Below are 23136 nucleotides of genomic sequence, written 5' to 3'. Positions count from 1 at the left end.
GGATTCATGAGGCTAATAGAAAGATGATGAAAATGGCACAATCTCAAATGGGCTCCCTTGGCTTCGGTGTGAATGCAGACAGCGGCATGAGGAGGAACAGCAGACTCCTACACTGACACCTCCTCCATAGCTGGTGCTTTTATTTTACCAGTAGTCAGAAATACCACAATTGCCCAATATCTGCTGAAAATTTTATGAATTTTGTATGAAGGTGTTTCCCACTCAGAATAGTATATACTTAGATACAGAATTTTTCATGGGAAAACCACATTCCCCTCAGCAATGTTCTGGGCCAATATTGTGCCAGATATAAATAATTTAAAATTATAAATATATATATATATATATATATATATATATTTTTTTTTTTTTTTTTTTTTTTTTTTTTTTTACAACAGTTCTGTCTGGTTCTTGAATCTGATTGGTTGATAGCCGTCATTTATGTAAGTAATATCAGCATCTGTACAGCCTTTTTACCTTTTGTGTATTACGCCCACATACAGCCAGCAACAGACACTACAGTTTGACAAATATTACTGTTGTTAGACAACAACATATACTTTTGAGGCTTTTTTAGTCAAGAATGTAGTTGTTTAGATTGCAACTATGCAGTTTATTTGCAAGAATATTGCCTATTTTAAAATATTTACAATTTCTGAGAGATCTCGTCGACGACCATAGTGTAGATCAAAGATGGTTGATGCTTTCTATCCACAAGATGGCGAAAGAACCACATAATAAGCCTTTATGCTTAAAAGCTGATAACAGTCTAATTTCTAACTATAGCAGATAAGATCATTATTAAACTGGTAAGCAATACCTGCCAACTTGTCTGTTTTTCATGGGAGTATCCCGTATTTCAGGCCAGTCTCCCGCAACCATCCCGTTTTTATTTCTTCCTAAAAAACTCCCATAATTTTACCCCCCCCCCTTGGTATGGTCTGTAAACACCCCCGGGTTCCAACTTTGGTACAGTACCCGATCGCAGCACCCACCCATAACCCGCTGCATCCTGTCCCGGTTCTCAACAGTATTATTCAACCCCGAACCCGCCCTCCTTCCGGTCTCTCTGGTTTTCAGAGACATGTTGGCAGGTCAGATGATCTCTCATTTTAGTATATTGTAGTGCTGTGTTTATACCGCTTTTCTCACATATATAAATGTGTGCTGTGTTGGCAGATTGAAATAGACAAAGTCTGCACGTGTTTAGCGTTTTTCCTTATCGCAAAAACAACAGCAGTCAGATTTTTTCGTGGTTAATTATTTACGTTATAAAACGTTTTCATCGTTTTAATGTAGACGGAGAGTTGTTCAGAAATGCTGGGTGAAACGCTAGTGTGGATGCGGATGGTTTTCATTCTAAACGGCCGTTTTAAAACTAAAACGAACTAGTGTAAACGGGGCCTCAGACCACGTATTTCAGGTGGACTTGGGTACGGTTCACAGATGTGCACCTGAAATCAGAAACCATGTTCACACTAGCTAAACGTACCATACTCTGAGGTGAAACTAACCTGGGTGCAGACCAAAAGTGCTAGTGTGAAAGCACCGAAAAACTTCTGGTCAGTTAATCAAATTAAAATCTCTTAAAGTATATTTTTTCTCACTAGGTTTCAAAAAAGAGCTTCTTATAACCTACAAATGTGACTTACTTGTTTTTCTCTTTCTGTCTATTCAATGTTGTCTACCCACTCATTGCTTTTCTCCCATCCACAGTCAATACTGTGCTGTACTATTCTCCTCATTCACTCCACACCATTTCTTACTGCCTGAAGCAACCCAGTGACTCAGTGATTCATTATCTATGCCATTGTCACTGTAAACAGCTCGCACATTGCTAGTTTCCAGTCATTTCATTCACCTGAACTCAAACGAGAAAAGACCATGCTTTGAGTCTGAGATGAATCTGACAGCACCTAATCAAATCGCATTAATCTACAGTGTATTTTGAAAGGATCTATTATAAGAAAAAAATTGAGAATTCTTGAACGTTGTGTCAATGCAGAAAAACCTCAGTGCACATTTCTGAAACTGGCCTAATGGAAGCTCTTCTAACCGAAGGATGATTTGCAAACTCACACCTCCTCAGCTCAGCAAAGACACGATCACTTATTCTCAGTCTGCTTGACAGGTGTTTTTTCTTGCAACCACAGATGCTTTCTAGAGCAGTTTCAAGTAATTCTGAAATAACACATAATTACTTTTTCTTTCGAGCCAGCTCTCTTTGTGCTTTGGGTTTAGTCATCTTCCTCAAAACCATGAGCCAAAACCAGACCCAGATAATCACATAGTCAAAGCAAAACTTATTCAGACATCTTCATTTCTTGCATTAGCCATAACACATTAACAACAGCACATAACTATTATACAAGGTATATCATGGTTTACAATCAACCAAAAATAATTATGTAATATTTACACAACTATCTTTGATGATCATCCTGAGCCTCAATGACAGCCTGTAGTTTCTGTTGTCAACCAGGGGTGTGACCATTTGGTGTTTCTGTGTGGAGTTTGCATGTTTTTCCCTTTTTCGTGTGGGTTTTCATCTGGTTGCTCCGATTTCCCTCACAGTCCAAAGACATACGCTATAGGTAAATTTGATGTGTGTTTTTTAGACTGGGTTGAGGTTGGAAGGGCATCCATTGCATTAAACATATGCCGGAATAGTTGGTGATTCATTTCGCTTTGGCGACCCCTGATAAATAAGGGACTAAGCCGAAAAAAATAAATGAACAAATGAACCAGGGGTGTGTTTCCAAAAACCATCATTAGCCATTGATTCGGTGTTTCCCGAATCAATCGTTTCCTGTGGTTGCAACTACACCTCTTGAGCTGTAGTTAGAAGCATACCTCTTAGTTGTATACTATTTCAAGTTTTCCCCCTGTGCCCAATTCTTTTCAAACATCCACTTTGGTTATTAATAAAAAAAAGTGCTTAAAGATACACTGTAAAAAATTCTGGGTTCCACACAATTCATTTATGTTGTCCAACACAACACAAATCGATTAAGTTTAATTGACACTTTTAACAAATTTATATGGACTGAACATAAGTTTTCCAAATAAAACTCAAGAATTGTGTAATTCAGCTCATTTTAAATAAGTAGCTTGAAGTTTGTAGCTTTTTGTTTTGTGTGTGTGTGTCTATCTCAAAGTTAATTTTTTACACTTCAGTTTTTTTGAACTTCAGATTAACGATTGTTTTGCCTTCATAGTGCACTCAAAAATTAGTTACGACATTTTGAACGCAGCCGTGGCTCATACCAGAAGCTATAGGTGACCTATGATTTACAAGCAAAAATCTCCAAAGCTTGTGAAAAGAAAAAATATATAGGATAAGTAAAATTGTTTTAATTTAGTACTGTATATGATTTTATCTGCACGGTATAAAACATATAGGCTACAACATTTCTGCAGGGGTTAGAGTGTGTCAGAGTTGTAAAAGTAGACAATAAAAAAGTATATCTACTTAATAAAAAAATTAAAATAAAATAAAATAATAATAATACAATTTCTGAATCTAAATTCAATGTCCAGTGACTCCTGTACCTCAATAAACTTTCCACTGGAAGGGTTTTAGGGCAAGCACGGTGGATACAATTCGAGCCACTTTTGAATTGTTATTGCATACACATATACAATTTTCATCCACAAACTTGGCAGCCTGAATACTAACGCTACACTAGTCTATCAACACTTCCTTGTCTAATTAAACAGTTGCTAGGTTATTAACCGGCAAGAGCACCAGCCCCGAACAATAACAATCTCAAAGAAAAGATTCGAAAAATGAATCTTGCATCTTGATGCATACACGGACACAATTTATTAGCTAGGAACAGTAATACACATATCGGTGATCTAGTAGAATTCTGACATATATGAAATACAATATAAATGTGCCTGCGTTTAAAATAATATGGTAAATGTTAGGGATGTCCAGATCCGATCACTTGATCTGAAATAAAGCCAGATGATACGGTTTCAGACTCAATTGGAATTGGACGTTACCTCCCGATCAGGTATATATTCAAATTATTTTTACATCTATTTATAAATATATATATTTTTTTTTTTACATCTTTATATACTTTCTTGACTTCACACAGAAACAGCGTGCCATGACATTACTTTGTTGTAGAGGCGCTATTGGTTAATTGCCGGCAAAACAGAACACGGAAGCAGCTTGAAGCAGAAAGCACAAGTATGTCTGCGGTCTGGAGGTATTATAAAGTTAATGACAACATTGCCATAGCCAACTGTGAGATATGTAAACTTGGGATTGTCTGCCGGGTATGTATGAGGTGCTTTTTGTTTTTATATTGATTTTTTTTTATATATTTACTGTTGCACTAAAGTCCCAAAAGTGAAGAATTTATGTTGGTTATTACTTGATTGTTCAAGCTACCTCACAGAAGTGCTCCGTTTGTTAACAAAGTTGTTGAATGTTAAAATAAGACGAATTAATAAAAAAAAAAAAAGTAACATCCTGGACCTGTTTCTTTACTCCTCTTTATTTTTTTTATGTATTATAGATGTATCGGATCGGGTTTCGGTATTGGCAGATACTCAAAATCAAATGACAAATGACTTGGACTCGAAGGTAAAATAAAAACCTGATTGGGACATCCCAAGTAAATATACACTTTTTTTTTTTTCAAATAACCCAGAACATACAAACATTTATCACTTATAATATACATATTATCACATACTATATGCAAACAATAGTTACACATACTGGAAAGTCCTACATGTAATTATGGAAACAAATAAATAAAAGTAGTTTTTGCATGATTTCACCATATATCTGATTTATAGACTAGATGAGATTCACGGATGTTTTAGCTATTGTAATTGGTTTTATGTTTTAGAATAGCAAATGGAACATTTTCAATAATGTTTGTAAAAGAAATAGAGGCCATATTTGTTCTGTTTACATTGTGGAATTACATATGGAAAACGAATACATGTTTTTACCAAAACTAATATTGGCATTTCTGTGTGGAGTTTGCATATTCTCCTTGGGTTTGCATGGGTTTTCTCAAGGTGCTCCGGCTTCCCCCACAGGCCAAAGACATGCGCTATAGGTGAATTGAATTAACTAAATTGGCTGTAGTGTATGTGTGTGAATGAGTGTGTATGGAAGTTTCCCAGTACTGGGTTGCAGCTGGAAGGGCATCCACTGCGTAAAACATATGCTGGATAAGTTAGCTGTTCATTCAACTGTGGTGATCCGAATAAGGAATTAGTAAAGGGACTAAGCCGAAAAGTAAATGATTGAATGAATGAATGAATGAATGAATGAATGAATTAATTAATTAATTAATTAGTAAATGGATTTACTCTAAAGAAGTTATTATTCCGCTCCATTTAGAGCATCATTCTGGACGTATTAAGTATAACTATCTGTGACAGAGCAACTATGGTTTTGGAAACACTTGTCACTACATAGTTCATTTCCCAAGCAATACATAGTACTATGGTAGTTCAACTGGGAGTTTTGTCATTGTTTGGGAAATGCATCCCTGATCGATTCAAACATGAACTTCCATATTTTCTCACCAACTTATTGGTTTCCTGTTGGCTTTAGTCACTGTATGAAGATTTTCTGCCAAGAGTATATCACAGTTTACTTCATTTTGCTATGCCCACTCCTTTAAATGAACTATAGTAACTATAGTGAAAAAAAATTACAAACAAATCTGGTGTCTGAATCATTTTTTACTTTGAATCTACATAGCATCCTGCAGCAGAGACGAGCGTGACACTGAAAAGACTTGCATAAAAAAATCTCCTGCTCACCTGACAAGCATTGTACAGCAGCTGGTGCTCGAACTTCTTGATGCCAAGAATCTGCTGGAACATCTCATACAGCTGGTCCTTGCTAAGAATGAGCTCGGAGGCGGCGCTTGCTGTCATGCGCTGCTGGTGTTTGCGTGGGTCTTCTTCTCCCCTGTAGATTGTGTCAAATTTGGCTATCCATGAGCTGAGGACCGTCTCCTTGCTCAAGCCGTCGATCTCGGGTAGGCTGCGGACACGCTTCTCGATGTGCTTTTTGAAGACTTCACGCGAGTCGTTGGCTGAGCATCCACCGCTTTGGACCATGCGGGATACGCGGTCACTTTTGAGGAACACCTGCAATTGATCAAATAGAAATACTGTTGAAGTACTAATGTACTGATGAAATGGTGAGGTGTAGGGTGCACATTTGCTCAAGATTTATTTTATCAGATTTAAAATTCATTGACCAAACATCAAACAGCGTTTTATTAGGATTAATTATATCCTGTCAGTCAAAAAAGGGCAGATAAATGACTAAAGGCAGTTTTTAAGCTCTGAAATGTTGCTCCAGTGGAATTTTTATGTTTATTATTATTATTATTATTATTATTAAAGCATATTAATATAAACATCATTAAAAAAGGTAGTTAATGAGTAAAGAATGTCAGCTTGAGTAAAGTTTTTCCTATAGTTGTAACTGAGACTAAGTTTAAAAATTGAGAAAATTAATATTTTAAAAATTGTAATACTGTTTGATGTGGCAAAATGCATAAATGTTTATTAAAAACTAATATTCAGAAGTTTACATGTGTTTGTTGTCTTCTTACAACCATACGTAGCAAATTTTACAATATACATGTTAAAAAAAAAAGATACATATAAACAGACCTTATGCCATTTCGGGATGGCGCTAAATAAGTTTATAATTTGTATATGATGTATTTTGCATTCTGACGACCTGTAAACACATGACATGTGGTCACGTAAGGCTGCCTGCTTCACAAAACGTATGAGTTTTCAGTAATAAGTTTAATACAAGCGTAGATAAACTTAAAAACAAGGGGGATCTGTTTTAATCTCACTAGGATATATTGTGGCCAATCAATTACAGCAGGGGGCTCACATATTAATGATCCTGTGTGGAAATTAAGAACTATGTTTTGATTTGATTGGCCCGTTTACAAGAGAACAAGGGAAAAGAATGTCGGCGCTGCTGTGGTACCCTCATAAAAAACAATAGCTGTTTCTCAATATGCGTTCTTGTTTTCTCGTATAACGTCCTCATCAACCACCAAAGTTCAGTTCCAATACTGGAGACCGCAAGAACAGAGGATGCATGAAAGAACTCGGATGCATTCTTGAAATCACACTTGAGCGCAGTACTCACTCTTAAAGTCCCAGAAGTCACTCGGCTAAATAAAGGAGGTAAAAGTGAAGCATTTTATATTACTATTTATTAAGAAAGTTCAGAAATAACTTAATAATCTCAGAAGTTTTCCTAAATTAGACGGTAAAAGTAAACATCAACACAAAATTGTGTTTCTGTTTATTTGCTGAAATTCATCTTAAAAACAATTTATTTGTATTGTGCAAAGTGTATTTGTTAGGCTTTTGTGCAAAGGTCATGTGATCATTAGGAAGAAGCATCATCTCATTTCTCACAGGACGCATTCTCGGTTCTCATGGTCTTCTGAGTTCATTCTTCTGAAGTAAATTGACAAGACCAGTCTCCATGAGAAGTTCAGGCATGGGCCGATATATGACTCTGGTGGTATTATAACCTTGGATAAAAATATCAAGGTTTCATGATATTATGGTATCGTGATTACTGCTCTAAAAATATATTCTTTTTGAATGGCCGGATAAAAAAAAAAAAAATTAAATATCCCTTTGAACACAATATATTTTATTTTGAGAAACATTTGAAATATTTTTCAACATTTAAATTTTATTCATTCATACATTATCTTTTCGGCTTAACTTCTTTTTTAATCTGGTGTCGCCACAGCGGAATGAATCGCAAACTTATCCAGCATATGTTTTAAGCAGCGGATGCCCTTCCAGCTGCAACCCATCACTGGGAAACATCCATACACACTCATTCACACACATACACCATGGAAAATTTAGCCTACCCAATTAACCTATACCACATGTTTTTGGACTTATGGGGGAAACCAGAGCACCCAGAGGAAACCCACGTCAACAAGGGGAGAACATGCAAACTCCACACAGAAATGACAACTGACCTAGTTGAGGCTCGAACCAGCAACATTCTTGCTGTGAGGCGATCATGCTACCCACTCTGCCACCATGCAGCCCAACAGTAAACATGCCAGGCTAAATAATTAAATAAATAAATAAATAATTGATTTCTGATGTTGTCGTTCATTTTAAAAACATTTAAAACAATTCTTTACAATTTAAAACAGCACCTTTGGATATCTTTTCTGCTTGAGATACTTTTGTTCTAAAAAAAAAAAAACATTCATACATAAAAAATTATCTTACATAAACCATAGGAATGGTTTAACACAACATTTTGGCGGTTTTAAAACCTTAGCTTTTCCATAACACAGAATACCCTCAAACCATTTATTGTCCCATGCCTACACATGTCTGCTCTTTTTTGAGAAATTGAAAAACAGCCAATGTTTACAATTCTAAATGATGGGGCCGTGGCACATCCAATGTTCAACCCCTTGTAGGTCACATTTATTTGATGTTAACACACTGTGATACTGACAATATTATTAAAATATTTAAACTAGTCCATTTTAAAATGTAATTTCTCTTTGCTTCAAACCTGTAGGTTAAGCATAACAACTCCAGTCTTAAGTGTCACATGATCATTCAAAACCCATTTTTTTTTCTGTTAATTTGTGGTTAAAGAAACATTTCATATCAGTTTTGAAAACTGTTACAATAAATATTTTTGAAGATGTGCTGAATAGAAAGGTCCAATTAAAAATAATGTATGTCAAATAAATAAATTTGTATATTATTATTATTATTATTATAAAATATGATATTTATATGTTGAACATTAAAGTATACTTCATACATTTATTTTTATTTTTTTATCTTCCTGAGCAAAACCATTAGAACAGGAATATGTAACAGTTAAAACATGCATTACCTGATACAACAAATAACAGCTTTACCCTTTTTGACATGTCTTTTTACATGTTGCCGTAAAGGCAAATTATTGCTCAACTGATCAGTCTTAGCAGCCCTAAATGGAACTGTGATCTGAATAAAAAGCCAGACTCAGAAAATCACAAGCCAAGGCTGTTTCTCTCAATTCCAAGCGAAGCAATTTCTCCAAGTTCAAAAGCATTGGCTGCAGGTCAGCGCAACCTTGTTAAACGGCTATCAAGACACTTGAGAAATACTTTGTCCTAAATTAGACAAGATTTTCCCAGTGTAATACAGTGCACAGTAAGGTCCTGATTCATAACAAGACAAAAATCGGTGAGAATCTGGCAGTGCAGGATCAGCCTGACCGTCCGCGGTTGAGTTTAAGGTTATATTTATTTAATAATCCATTCTTTCACTCTTTTTATTTTCTATATTTTCTCTGGCCATTTGCCTTCCGTGTTTTTATCTCAGCTTCAACCTCTCTCCGGTGGATGCAATTCCCTTAACAGGCCTGGATAAGCAGGGGAGATGAGTTGACAGAGAGGGAACATCCAGCACAAATTCAATAAGAGTATCAGGGTTTAATTGAATTGAAAAAGCTGGCTTTGGCTGTGACTGAATACAAAGGCATTTCGCTCATTAGTTTCACCTCATTAAATTACCACCCGTACTGAGACCAATCTCCTTTTTACCCAATACTTCAGTCTGCACTACCATTTATTCCCAACTCACATTTTCTGGGTCATAAAAGACCTCACTTTAAATGCTATTAAAGTTTGTGTCACTTGTGTATCAGAGAGGAAAATTGTAACAATGTTTTAAAGCACTTTATTAAGAGCTGAACTTTCTTTGAACGTTTAACAGATCGATTCCAAATGTTTGTTGATGTATTTAATATATTCAGACATGGATTACTGTGCTCATCAAATCAGAATAAAGCAAACAGCTTAACATTTCTACAATCCCCTTTCAACTGCATTATATTAATGGGAAAGATGAGGGATCAGTTAGACATCCTACAAGGTAAACCACATATTCCAAACTAAGCCTTTTTAGCACAGGTATATTCAAATACACATGTAACAGCATAAATATAATGTGATTTAATGTTGAGCCAAGAAACTTACTCTCTTGTTTGTCTTGTGTTTTTAACTCACATTCAGCTTTAATCAACAGACACTACGAGCTCTATTTTAATTATCTAGGCGCAAAGCCTAAAGCGCATGGCGCAGAAGCATTAAAGGTGTGTCCGAATAAATAAATAAATGAGCAATAATACCAAAGTGTGGTAAAAAAACTTAGATATATTCAAGCACAGGCCTTATTCCTATGCCCCATATGGTGATGCATACGTTTCTAAAAGCCAACATGTGAACAAATCTAAAAGTATAACTAACGCACTCTGTGCTGGATTTAAAACAAGCTTTCACTTGGTCAATGGAGCGGTTTATTTCAGTTTCTCAAAATAGCAACGCATCAACAATGCGCCTTAACACACCTCCTTTTTTGATCAGCACACCCAAAAGTCCACAAAGTGGTGCAAATGGATTTGCTATTTAGACAACGTGGCATAAAACATGAAAAGTACTGTTGTTTTGGTCTGAAAATAGCAACAAATCGCACTAAACACATCTTGCGCCTTATTATGTTGTGCATATGATAAGACCCAATGGCTTTAATCTTTATAATGACACTTGCAATATTAAACAACAGATTTTTATTACTTTTTTGTACATTTTCTTTTGCAAAAATACCTAATTGCTACTCTATTTCAATCCAATTTTATGAGTAAAATATGGATAAATTCAACCAATATTTTTAAAAGTTTGATCAAAAATGTAGCCTAATGGTTGGGCTTGTACCCATATTTTGGTTAAAATAACTCACTAACTTTACTGTTCTGTGAAAAAAGTCCTGTACTGATTATGCTACAAAAGGTTAATGGAGTTAATAAAACTAATAGAATTAATGTAAATAATCTCAATTTCAAAATAACAGATCACTCTAAAATGGTGTACTGTACTTCTGTTATATTTTTGTAAAACATGCAAAAGTACTGGTTCATTAAGTGGAAAAAAAATTACACTTAAATAAAGTGAATCAACTCATATTTTTGCAGCAACCAGATTGAATGAACTGTGAATTCTCTTTTTAGCTTACTCTCGAGGAATGGATTAACCTTCTGCACTTTCTTTTATCTCATCATAACCCACTGTTCAAACGTTTTAATATAAAAACAGTATAAACGTAAAAATGTTATTGTTTTATAAAAATAGATTTTGTTTTCCATCAGTAATTGATTCTTTATTTTTTTATGAACAAATTAAACTGATCAAAACTGACAAGAATTGTTTTAACTACATGTTTAAAATGTTTAAATTAGTTTTAGATTAAGATCTGATAACATTTCTTCCTAATTTAAAATAAAAATATTGTCATTTAGGGCATTTTTGGTATTCAGAAAATAGAAATTAGTCAGACTGTTTGCAAAAACATTACATAAAATTGACATTTTTGACATAAATGACAATTTTATTTTAAATATGAGAAAATAAATGATCTAGCCTTTTTCGAAAAAACTTTTTTTTAGTTCTTTCTATTTATTTTTTACCACAGCTATATAATAAATACAGTCTTTCTTGAGTTTAGGAATCTTCTATTAAAAACACACAGAAACGCTCTTTCAATTTAGTAAACATCTTTTTTGATGACATTATACAAGGTTTGCGTGCAAAGGATTTTATCGAAAGAAGAACTGGTTTGAGATCTAGTGCAAGTCCAGACTTGTTGCGTTGATGAATAAAATTGAAGCCAAACCTCATAGTAGCTTTGGACTGCATTGATGAAGGCCTCATCGGCTACAATCTGAGTGTCTCCATTGAGAAAGGCCTGGAAACGCTCTTTCACTGTTTGAAGATGCTGCTTGCTGATCTGAGAAGAGAAATCATCGGAGAGAGAGACAGATTTTCATTTATTATGTATACAATGTGACACCAAAAAAAAAAGAAAAAACTATTAAAAACCTTTAAAGAATCCAGATGTTTCTCATCATTTACTCACTCTCAAGTTTTCAAGTTATACATTTATTTCTTCTGTTATTATTGTTATCTGATATTATGAAGAATGCTGGAAAACTGGTAATCACTGACATCCACAGTATAAGAACAGAAACTATTTTGCAAGTAAATGGCTGCTGCTTTCCAACATTCTTAAATAAATATTTTGTGTTAAAGAGAATAAAGTAACTCATAAAGGTTTGAAACATGGAGAATTTTTGAGTGAACTAAACATTCGCAAACAGAATTGCAAATATTGTGTGGCTGGAACTACACCTCTAAACCTGTGGTTAGAAGAAGAGTTCCTCATTGTCCTATTCTGAGTTATCCACCTTTTATCCTATTCTTTTGCAGCTCCTCACAATCCACTTTAAAGGATTTTGAAAGCTTAAAGTTGTTTTGTTCACTTTTTGTCATTTGTTTTCAAAGATATTCTTATTGCAATTGGTTTTATTCTTAACATCGATAATTGTGCTCTCTTGGTAGTGCACTCACATAACTTTAAGCATTTTGAACAGGCATGGCACAAGAAGAAAACTACAGGTTGAAATCTCACTTAAAACATTTCTAAAGCTTGTAAAAACAAACATGTAATTGATATTTATGTACACACTGAAAATGAATCTATATATATAATCTCTGCAACATTTTTGCAGTTGTTTGAGTATGTCAAAATTATAAAAGTAATTCATCAAAAAAACAGCACTTCTGTAAAATTTTATTCTATGAAACCAAATTAATTTCTTAGACAACAAAAGAAATTACATCATTGTTTGACCATATATAGGAAAGCTTCAATTAAGAATGCAAGGAAAAAGAATGCAAGCAAGTTAAATGTTTACTACCAAAACTCGGATTGAAAAAAAGTGTGTAAAAAATATTATCGGTACAAAAAGCATCCATTGTGCATGTGAATTGTTACTAAAGCAGTTGTTACTTCAACATCTTTAGAACGTAATAATAATAATAATAATAATAATAATAATGTATTTATATAGTGCATTTTTTTTTGTACTCAAGACAGATTTTGGAGAAATCTCTTTATCTACCACCATTGTGCAACCTTTTTCCATGTGGTCTTCCATCCAGGTACTAACCAAGTGCGCAGTCCTGTTAAACCCAATAGTATCCAGCTGCAGACATACACATGCCGTTCAGACACATGCACTCAATAGAGCTAGTGACATCACATTGAGGCGTAGGGTTAGGGCTGGGGTTAGGTGTATGCATTAAAAGCATTGCATGCAATATACACCTTTGTTAACTTCAGTGGGCACCATGTTAGAGCTACAGAAAGCCATAGCTAGCATTACAGAAATCTTATGTTTTAACTTACATAGTTCAAATGAGGGATCAGGTAAACACTTGTGTGTTTATTTACCAAACAATGCATCGTACTATGGTAATTGTGTGGGAAACGCACCCCAGGGGTGAAATTCACAAAGCCATTGAGAAATTTCAAAATATATTTTTCAAGACATTTGCAAGAATGTTCCAGGGTGTGGTTTTCTTAAGTTCTAAAATTCTAGAGAAGTTGTTTCACTCTTGTTTGTGCCCAAAGAAAGGATCTGTTGAAAGGATTATGTGATTTATAATTATATCTTGCCAAAGGTTTACTCATCTTTCTGCACTCCTTGGTTTCTGTTTGACTTGAGTTGTTTATTTGAATTTAGACAAGTAATTTTTGACTTTTCTAAAGCATAAATACCATAATATGTCTACATATATTTAAGAAACATGCTAATTGAACATTCTTGTTTATCTGAAAAACAATGCTAAATTCAGATATCCTGCTTTGAAATGTGCATTACGTGCCAGAATGTCTGTCTTTGTTTTGGTCCCTTTAACCAGCCCAATGTCAGTTTAGCCAATTATATTTCAGCACCTTATGTTGCCTTGGTGGAAAACAGCATACTTCATTTAGTCAGTCAGAAAGGCTCTAAAAGTATGTGCCCACTACCAAAATGCAACCTCTGGTGGACAGTAACAGCCTCCAAAATGAGACACAGATTCAGAGTTTCACATAAGGTGGTTATTAATTAGCAAATAATATAAATATTACAAACGTAAACATTAGGTGAGGAGGTTACATTGTAACCACATGTACACTAAAAAAAAGTGTTGCATGCAGAACTGTTGCAAACAATTTATTTGTGTTGAATTTAAACAAACAAATTAAATTGAGTAATTTGTTCGTTTAAATTCAACACAATTAAATTGTTTACAGCCACTTAACGTAAAAAAATAGTAAATCCAAGGAATCATCTTTAAATAATTTTTTCAGTGTACTAAAAACAGGCTACGTGACGAGATATGCAGTGATAAGCAATTTTGCTGCTTGCACTAGATGAAACATGACAGAAATTTAAATACAGCCATTCAGAAGCACAGAATAGTGCACTTACTGCACTCCAACGAAATGGTAAGGTTTCTAATCTAATTAATACATATTTAACCTCCGTTAGCATTATTAAATGTACATGAATCACTGATATGTGTTGGTTTACACAAAGTTGCAGTTCTATCGTTGAATTCCAAACAGTTTATTTTATTTTCAAGATCTGAGGTAAACTATCTGCTGCTTCAGATACTGCTTCAGCAGTATGGCAACAAATGTAATGTAAAACTGCAATTAAACACATTATTAGCATTTAACACTGAATAAAGAACATGAGGTGTAACTGTCCTGAGGTGATCAATTTTCTGTTGTAATAAATAGAAGCCGCTACTAAAATATAAATTAAAGTTAGAACCAAACTCCTTTTAATATGGAAAATATTCCTTCTATTGTGTGCCGTTACTTTTTTTAAAAACACGACTTAAATCAGCCTTTAGGCTCAATGATCAGGCACACTTTTGTTGATGCAGTCAATCTGGCAAACTTTCACTTGTGTGTTTTGAACCAGGAGAGCAATATCTAGGTCAACCACTGGGTGTCAAACTTTTAAACAAACACCTTTAAAATAACGTCAGTGCTCACAACAGGTCTGCCATTAAAGATTTTATTTACTGAAAACAATATATATATTTTTTTTAATCTCTAGCTGTATTTTTAAAAATCTGTTTCCACATAAAGAATGAATAGAGCTTTTACTTTCCTGAGCCTAACTATTCTGTATTTTTGCCACCTGCAACTTTAAATGCTTGCCTTGAACTTAAAGCAAAGTTCACAAACAAACAAAACATCTTTTTAACCATTTACACACACTAAAGTGATCCCAAACTAAATTAAAGTTTCTTTCTTCTGTTGAACACAAACTAATATATTCCAAAGAATTTGGAAAAGGGCATTTGGGAAAAAAAAGAATCTGGAAAAAGGTAGTCATCAACATTTATAGTGTAGTGGGGTGGTGGGGGTGGTGGAGTACTTTAGAATTGAAAGGCTGATTTTCATCAATTGCTCAACAGATGAAAGAAACCCAGCAGGTTTGTAACAATGGTGTAAATAACAGTAGAATGGATTTAAAGCGGAAAGGATTGGCTTTTACTGTTTGCATCAAAAATCTTTTTTTTGGGGGGGGTGTTGTGAAAATTATTTTAGAGGTGTTGTGGACTTGGAATAAATTTTAAAACTATACCTTTATATGTTGTGAACAGGTCTTTAAGCATGTTTTTAATACATTGCCTTTTGGAATAAATATTGTACAGAAACTGTCTATGTCACAAGTTTTTAACAATTTTCTTCTGTAAGAGCAAGAATGTTTCATTATTCGGCCCCCAAAGTATTACGCAGCAAGTGTTCTGTTTGACTCATTCAATGGAAGATGGAATAAGTTTTCATCCTTGACCTAAGATCAGCCTGACTTTTAATACTGTTAAAATTAAAGTTACATGACGAGGTGAATACGGCCTTCGCTTATGACACATAATGGCAACAGACTTCTTTTCCCACTAAATATAAGACCTCTTGCCAATTTCAAATCGAAAAACAGATAGTATTTCAGCCAAGAGGCCACATAAAACCTCTAGACATCTGAAAGTGAGAAACACTGCCCATCTGAAACACATCTTGGATGTAGGCTGGATCTGCAATAATGTGAAACAAACATCTACATCACAATGACTGTCCATAAAGTGCTGCAGCTTCTAATGATTTTTTCAGCGTTTTATCAGTATCCAATGATGCACTTTGTTTTGAAGCTTGGCTTTTTAACAGTTAAGCCTTCTCGTTTCGGTTTTCAGAGCTTAGCCGGCGTTCATGTTCTATTTGTGAAACTGGTGTTCTCCACTTCACTTGTATTCACAAAACACAAATTATTAAGAGGATGTGAGCCTTCAAAAATCTCTCATCTCATAACCAAGTCAGTGAATTGATAATTATAGAGCTTATCCTGTCTTCCTGTCTTCCTCTGTTTGTTAGCTCGATTTTTTGTGCCGTAAGAAGTTAACAGTAAAACAATACATTCAATAAAATAAATCGGCTTTATTGAAAAGTTACAAATATTAATGAGTTTTTGTGCATAAAAGAAAGTTCTGGATGAAACAATTGCATATGATTCATCATACAGTAAAAATAACATATTGACAATAGCATGGGTGACTCATCGCTTGGTCCTTTGTGGTACAATGAAGGTTAGTTACACGATTGGCCAGGTTACCTTGATATAAGTGGTCAAAAAAAAAGGAAAGATAGAAATTATATTACGCTGGTTGTAAAATGTCTGCCGCTTGATACATACAACCTGACATAACCTGAAATGTTCAAAAGAACATGAAGTAATGAAAGGTTACTTCAGACCATTGTTCTAAAGCATTATGGGTAATAGTATATAATTAATGCCACTCACATACCATTTTAACACTAAAATGAGACATTTTTAGGTGCAACAGGATATTCGTTGAGAAAAACATATGATTAGGACTGGAAATGTGTTATTCTGATTTATAATTATATATAAGGGTCAAATATGGGATTGAAATAATAAAAGTGTTATACTGCCTTAAATGTGTTCTTATCTCTACAATAGAATTTGTCCTGTTCAAGTCTATTTCCTCTTTGATGACAAATTAATGATATTTTCTACCATATATTTACATATATTTACATATCATATATTTACTACCATGGCACATACACTCACCGGCCACTTTATTAGGTACCCCTGTCCAACAGGATGGTCTGAGTATTTTAGTAACTGCTGATCTCCTAGGATTTTCACAACCAGTCACAACCATCTCTAGAGTTTCCAGAGACTGGTCCAAAAAAAGTAAATGTCCAGTGAGTGGCAGTTCTGTGGGCTCAAATGCCTTGTTGATGCCAGAAGTCAGAGGAGAATGGCCAGACTGAATCCAGATGATAGAAAGGCAACAGTAACTCAAATAACCACTTGTTACAACCGAGGTATGCAGAAGAGCATCTCTGAACGCACAACACATTGAACCTTGAGGCAGACGGGTTACAGCAGCAGAAGATCATAGCGGGTGTCACTCCTGTCAGCTAACAGGAAACTGAGGCGACAATTCACAAAGGCTCCCTAAAACTAGACAAAGATTTGAAAAAAACTGGTTTGATTTCTACTGCGACATTCAGATGGTAGGGTCAGAATTTGGCATCAACAGTATGAAAGTATGGATTAATCTTGCCTTGTATCAACGGTTCAGGCTGGTGGTGGTAGTGTAATGGTGTGGGGAATATTTTCTTGGCAAACTTTGGGCTCATTAGTACAAATTAGGCATTGTGTCAACACCACAGCCTACCTGAGTATTGTTGCTGACCATGTCCATCCCTTTATGACCACAGTGTACCCATCTACTGATGGCTACTTCCAGCGGAATAACGTGCCATGTCATAAAGCGTGAATCATCTCCGACTGGTTTCTTGAACACAACAATGAGTTCACTGTATTCAAATAGCCTCCACAGTCACCAGACCTCAATCCAATAGAGCATCTTTCGAATGTGGTGGAAAGGGAGATTCACATCATGTGCAGCTGACAAATCTTCAGCAACTACTTGATGCTGTCATGTGAATGTGGACCAAAATCTCTGAGGAATATTTCCAGTACTTTGTTGAATATATACAACGGAGGATTAAGGCAGTTCTGAAGGCAAAGGAGGGCCCAACCCGGTACTAGTAAGGTGTACCTAATAAAGTAGCCAGTGAGTGTAATGTTAATGGAATGCCGTTCAGCATACAGATATCAAAAAACATTTTGTCAGGCATTTTTAGAAAAAGGAATCGTTGATAAAAAGACTATTTAAGGATCACAGTGAAGTTCCAAAATACTAATTAATTGTCATTTTATATCTTCAAAGCACTCTGTCAGCAAGACATTTTTTAATCATGCCGATATAATAATACAATTTATTATGACTACTTATGTCCGCATTCTTCAGTTCGCAAGCAGAGTGAACATCAAAGCTCAAAGTGTGTGTATTTTATTCACAGACTGTCATAACATTTGCATCTGTGCAGTGCTTTTGTCAGAAATAATGTTTGCATAATGTGAATCAAGAACAAGACGGGCCAGTTTCCCATTCGCTGTAATGTGTTTTTACTGCGTTCACCACTCAACACGCTACATCTGTTTACCTCCAGAGAAAATGGCACACCCTGATGATGCTATTTTCCTTTGAAAATGTAAATTCTTAATTATTAACGAAGCACATCTAGTGAGAGGCACCACTCAGTCAATGCGCTTGCATAAACTCCATATCAGATGAATGACACAGATAGAGAAACATCATGTGGATCTATTTTGTGATATATGGATTAATTATTGTTATGTATTTTTAAAAAAATGAAACGGCAGCTAATTGTGACATACATTTAAATATATTAAGCTGTTTAAAAGGCTTCATATAAACTATTGCTATTAAAAGGGTATGTAAAAGAATAGAGAGAATGTGAATGTGTCATAGAACTGATAGCACTGGAATACAGGGTGACAGGTTTTTTAAAGGCAGAAGGGAAAAAGATAAACATCTGTTTGCTATATCCTGTTTTTTGGGCATATTGTAACACATATATTTATATGTTTCATTATTTTTAGCAAAGAAAGAAAGAAAGAAAGAAAGAAAGAAAGAAAGAAAGAAAGAAAGAAAGAAAGAAAGAAAGAAAGAAAGAAAGAAAGAAAGAAAGAAAGAAAGAAAGAAAGAAAGAAAGAAAGAAAGAAAGAAAACTTTTTTTCATTGCACTATAAATAAGATTAACCGTCGCCCTAGTCTCAGGTCAAGAGCATTCTGAAGCAGGTTTTCATTCAGAATGTCTCTGTTCATTTTTCCCTCTATCCTGACTAGTCTTCCTGCTGTTGAAAAACATCCCCACAACATGATGCTGCCATCACCATGCTTCACTGTAGGTATGCTATTAGCCTAGTGATAAGCTGTGCCTAATTTTGTCCAAACGTAACGCCTGGCTTTCACTCCAGAGTTCAATATAAGTCTCATCAGACCAGAGAATTTTATTTTTTATCGTCTGAGAGTCCTTCAGATGGCTTTTGGCAAATTCCAGGCGGCTTCAGTAAAGTAGAGGTAGAGTGGCTTCAGTCTGACCATTCCACCATACAGGCCTGATTGGTGGATTGCTGCACAGATAGTTGTCCTTCTCTAAGGTTCTCCTCACTCCACAGAAGAATGCTGGAGCTCAAACAGAGTGACCATCAGGTTATTGATCACCTCCCTGACTAATGCCCTTCTCCCCTGATTACTCAGCTTAGATGGCCGGCCAGCTCTAGGAAGAGTCCTGGTGGTTCCAAACATCTTCCACTTACGGATGATGGAGGCCACTGTGCTCATTGGAACTTTCAGAGCAGCAGAAATTTTTCAGTAACCTTCCCCAGCCTTGTGACTCGAGACAATCCTGTCTCAGAGGTCTACAGATAACCCTTTGTCTTTATGCTTGGTTTGTGCTTTGACATGCACTGTCAACTCTGGAACCTTATATAGTCAGGTGTATCCCTTTTCAAATAAATCCAATCAACTGAATTTACCACAGGTAAACTCCAATTAAGCTGCTAAAACATCCCAAGACTGATCAGTGGAAACAGAATGTACCTGCGCTCAATTTAGAGCTTCACGGCAAAGGCTATATAAATACTTCTGTACTTTCAGGGTTTTTTTTTTTTTTTTATTAAATTTGCAAGAATTTCAAAAAAAAAAATTCACATTGTCATCATTGGGTATTGTGTGTCAAATGTTGAGGAAATAAATGAATTTAATCTATTTTGGAATAAGGCTGTAACATAAAAAAAAAATGTGGAAAAAGTGAAGCGCTATAAATACTTTCCGGATGCACTGTATGTTTGTGAATGAGTGTGTTTGGGTGTTTCCCAGTGATGGGTTGCAGATGAAAAGGCTTCCGCTACATAATACATATGTTGGATAAGTTGGCGGTTCATTCCACCGTGGCGACCCCTGTTTAATAAAGGGACTAAGCCAAAAAGAAAGTGAATGAATGAAAGAATGAATGAGAACAACCCAACATCATTGCATTTTGTTATTTAGTGTTTAATTAATTTATAAATTTCTGCAAGTTTTGTTTAATCCCCCAATGGTGGTTAGGTTTAGGGGTGGGGTTTTGACATGCCTTCTTTTAATAATGGTATTTATTTGTACAAATGAAATTGTATGTATTGGAACAAATTAGACAAATTTTTTGGCAATATGTTTAATAGTTGCATTTCCTTGTGAGATCAGGCTATAGAAAGACATGCAGTAATCTGCTTGCAGTTTCTTGTTCATTTAGTCAGCCTCTCCTGAACACAAGCATGCGCACTGTGAATTGTTAATCAAAGGATCAATGTAAACGTGATTTCCTTTTCATTTCACAATTGATTTAACTCAATGAGATGCTGCATTTAGTTAATTCTCTTTTGTTTGCCACACCTGACCAGTAAACAGGAGCAGGCCTTTGATATGTTAGTGTGCGCAGGGTCTCAAACCATATGCTCCCTGTGTTCAGCATGTATGTGTGTCTGTGTGAGTGATGGACATCCTTTTAAAACCCAGGTGTTCCTCCTCATTGAGTGTGTTGGCATGGTCACCGAGCACACATGAACACACCCCTTACCCCATTATCCCCTCTCAGGTTATCAAGCAGGATGACCTCATAACTATAAGAGGCAGCTGCATTAGCTCTCTTACTCCCCTGCTAACTGCACGACTGATTATAGTGGATGGGTTGTTGATGTAGAGCAATTAAAGTGTATCTTCTAAACACTTGTCGTAATATTCCCTCTACGACATCATCATGATGAGAGCTAACCTCATGACTGATAGCAAACTAGCTTACTGTTTCAGCTACGCCTGACATATAGAAGAGAATACATTGGCATGCTATTGGGAACTCAAGTGATATTTACTATTTATGCTAGTAGAATGATTATTTATTAGAATATATTTCTTGCATATAGCAATAATTCATCTAAATTAACGTAAACTGGTAGCATGCTAATATACTACCATGCTATCCCTGCATAACATGCTAATATTAAAATAGTAAGTATGGTAATACGCTATTCCAAAATCAGCCAACATAAACTAGTAGGATGCTAATATATTAGCATACTGTTTCTGCTGTAAAACATTATATTAATAAATAAGTAAGCAGTACTCTAACATGCAGGTTAAAATTAGCCAACGTAAACAAGTAGCATGATAATATAATGGCAGACTATCATTGCTGTTAGACATTTTCAAATAACAAAAGTGGTAATATCAGGTTCCAAAATTGTCAAGAGGGGTCTGGATACAGACTTGATGCAGTTGCAATCTGAGCTGCATGCAATGCTTTGTAATGTCCACACCTAACCCTGCCCCTCACAGGGACATCACTAGCTCCATTGAGTGCATTGTGTGTGACATCTCAGATATATGCAGTCTCGGCTTGCAAATCCAAGTCTGCATCAATATACTGCCAAAGTTGTCCAATTTATACTGGTAGCATGCTAAAGCTAATGTTATAACACAATCCATGCTGTTTAACATAGTACTATTAACTATTAAAATAGTATGCGACACCCCCGCCCCGGCTCTTATTTCTAGTGGTGTCAAGTAACAAATTACAAATACTCAATTGTTGACTGTAATTGAGTAGTTTGTCTCAGGAATTGTATTTTATGAAGTAGTTTTAAAATATGTGCTTTTACTTTCCCTTGAGTACATTTTTAGTGCTGTATTGGTACTTTTACTGCACTACTTTCCTTCAGCCTGCAGTCACTACTTTTTTTCTTGTCTATGGGGATTAGAAAAATCCATCCTGTGATTTCTGACCAATCAAATTGCCCTTAGAAGGTAAGTCGCATTAAAAGGAACTTGTACCCCAATGTCATGGGGACATTGCATTTTGTTTGGATATGAAAATTAGCATCAGAACCCAACGTTAAAAAAAAAAAAAAAAAAAAATTTCAACGTTATTTAATGTCATTATTGGACATCAAAATAACATTGTCCTTAGACGCTGACTAGCCATTGAATTTTGGTCACCTGACATAATAAATGGGTTTTAGAATTTCTAAAACACACATAACACAAATCATAAGCACTAAGCTATTAGTTTTTAGCACCACAGCTGGCAAAGCTAGCATGATGTAACAACAATCATATTACTGCTCAACATCAAAGATATTCAATGAACATAATGAATGAACAAGCTGTCATCTGTGACTTTCCATAACTAATAGTCATGGACTTAAAAACTGAGCTGAATTTAATTGGAAATCTTTAAAGGCTCAGTCACCTCTTCTGCACCTCCATCGCTCATTGTCTCCTGTCAGTTCTTTTCTCTTAATTTATTCTTTCAGAAATTACTCATTTCCTCTCTGTAAAGATTAAACTATCATGTTGTTAAATATGGGGTTATGGCTATTTTACTGCTGTTGGCACACGCTGGTGCAGCTGGAGCTCAGCTGCAATAAATACGGATAATGACTCTCACACTCTCCATTCGTGAACTACCATGTGCTCAACTCTGATTCACAGAAGCGAAATAAAGTACAGTAGAGCAGTTTTCTTTAGACCAGTCTGTAGGTCTGTGTCTATACATGAGCTGATATAGGACTGATACAGATTATTATGGCAAGTCATTTTAACGTTTACTCTGTAAACTGTATTAGTGTCCATTGTCGTGCCATACATTTTTTTTTTTTTTTAGATATACAAGTTTAAAAACATTATCATTTACTTTACTCTTAAAAGGAAGCTACAACAAGTAACT

The 23136-nt window shown here is 35.2% G+C and overlaps 1 protein-coding gene across 19 annotated transcripts in view; it reads right to left on the bottom strand.

Annotated features, from left to right (window-relative positions):
* Positions 1-23136, bottom strand: part of cadpsa (Ca2+-dependent activator protein for secretion a) — a 246296-nt gene that overhangs the window by 187130 nt on the left and 36030 nt on the right. For all 19 annotated transcript variants that reach the window (XM_087273547.1, XM_087273529.1, XM_087273530.1 and 16 more), the window contains exons 3-4: positions 11743-11856; positions 5806-6138 (exon numbers count right to left, since the gene is read on the bottom strand). In XM_087273547.1, the coding sequence (XP_087129673.1) occupies positions 5806-6138; positions 11743-11856 (447 nt within the window). The remainder of the gene's footprint in view (positions 1-5805; positions 6139-11742; positions 11857-23136) is intronic.

The sequence above is a fragment of the Danio rerio genome, chromosome 11 (assembly GCF_052040795.2).
Source record: "Danio rerio strain M-AB ecotype USA chromosome 11, GRCz13ab, whole genome shotgun sequence".
In the NCBI taxonomy this organism is placed as follows: domain Eukaryota; kingdom Metazoa; phylum Chordata; class Actinopteri; order Cypriniformes; family Danionidae; genus Danio; species Danio rerio.
This window is presented reverse-complemented; position numbering and strand designations above follow the sequence as displayed.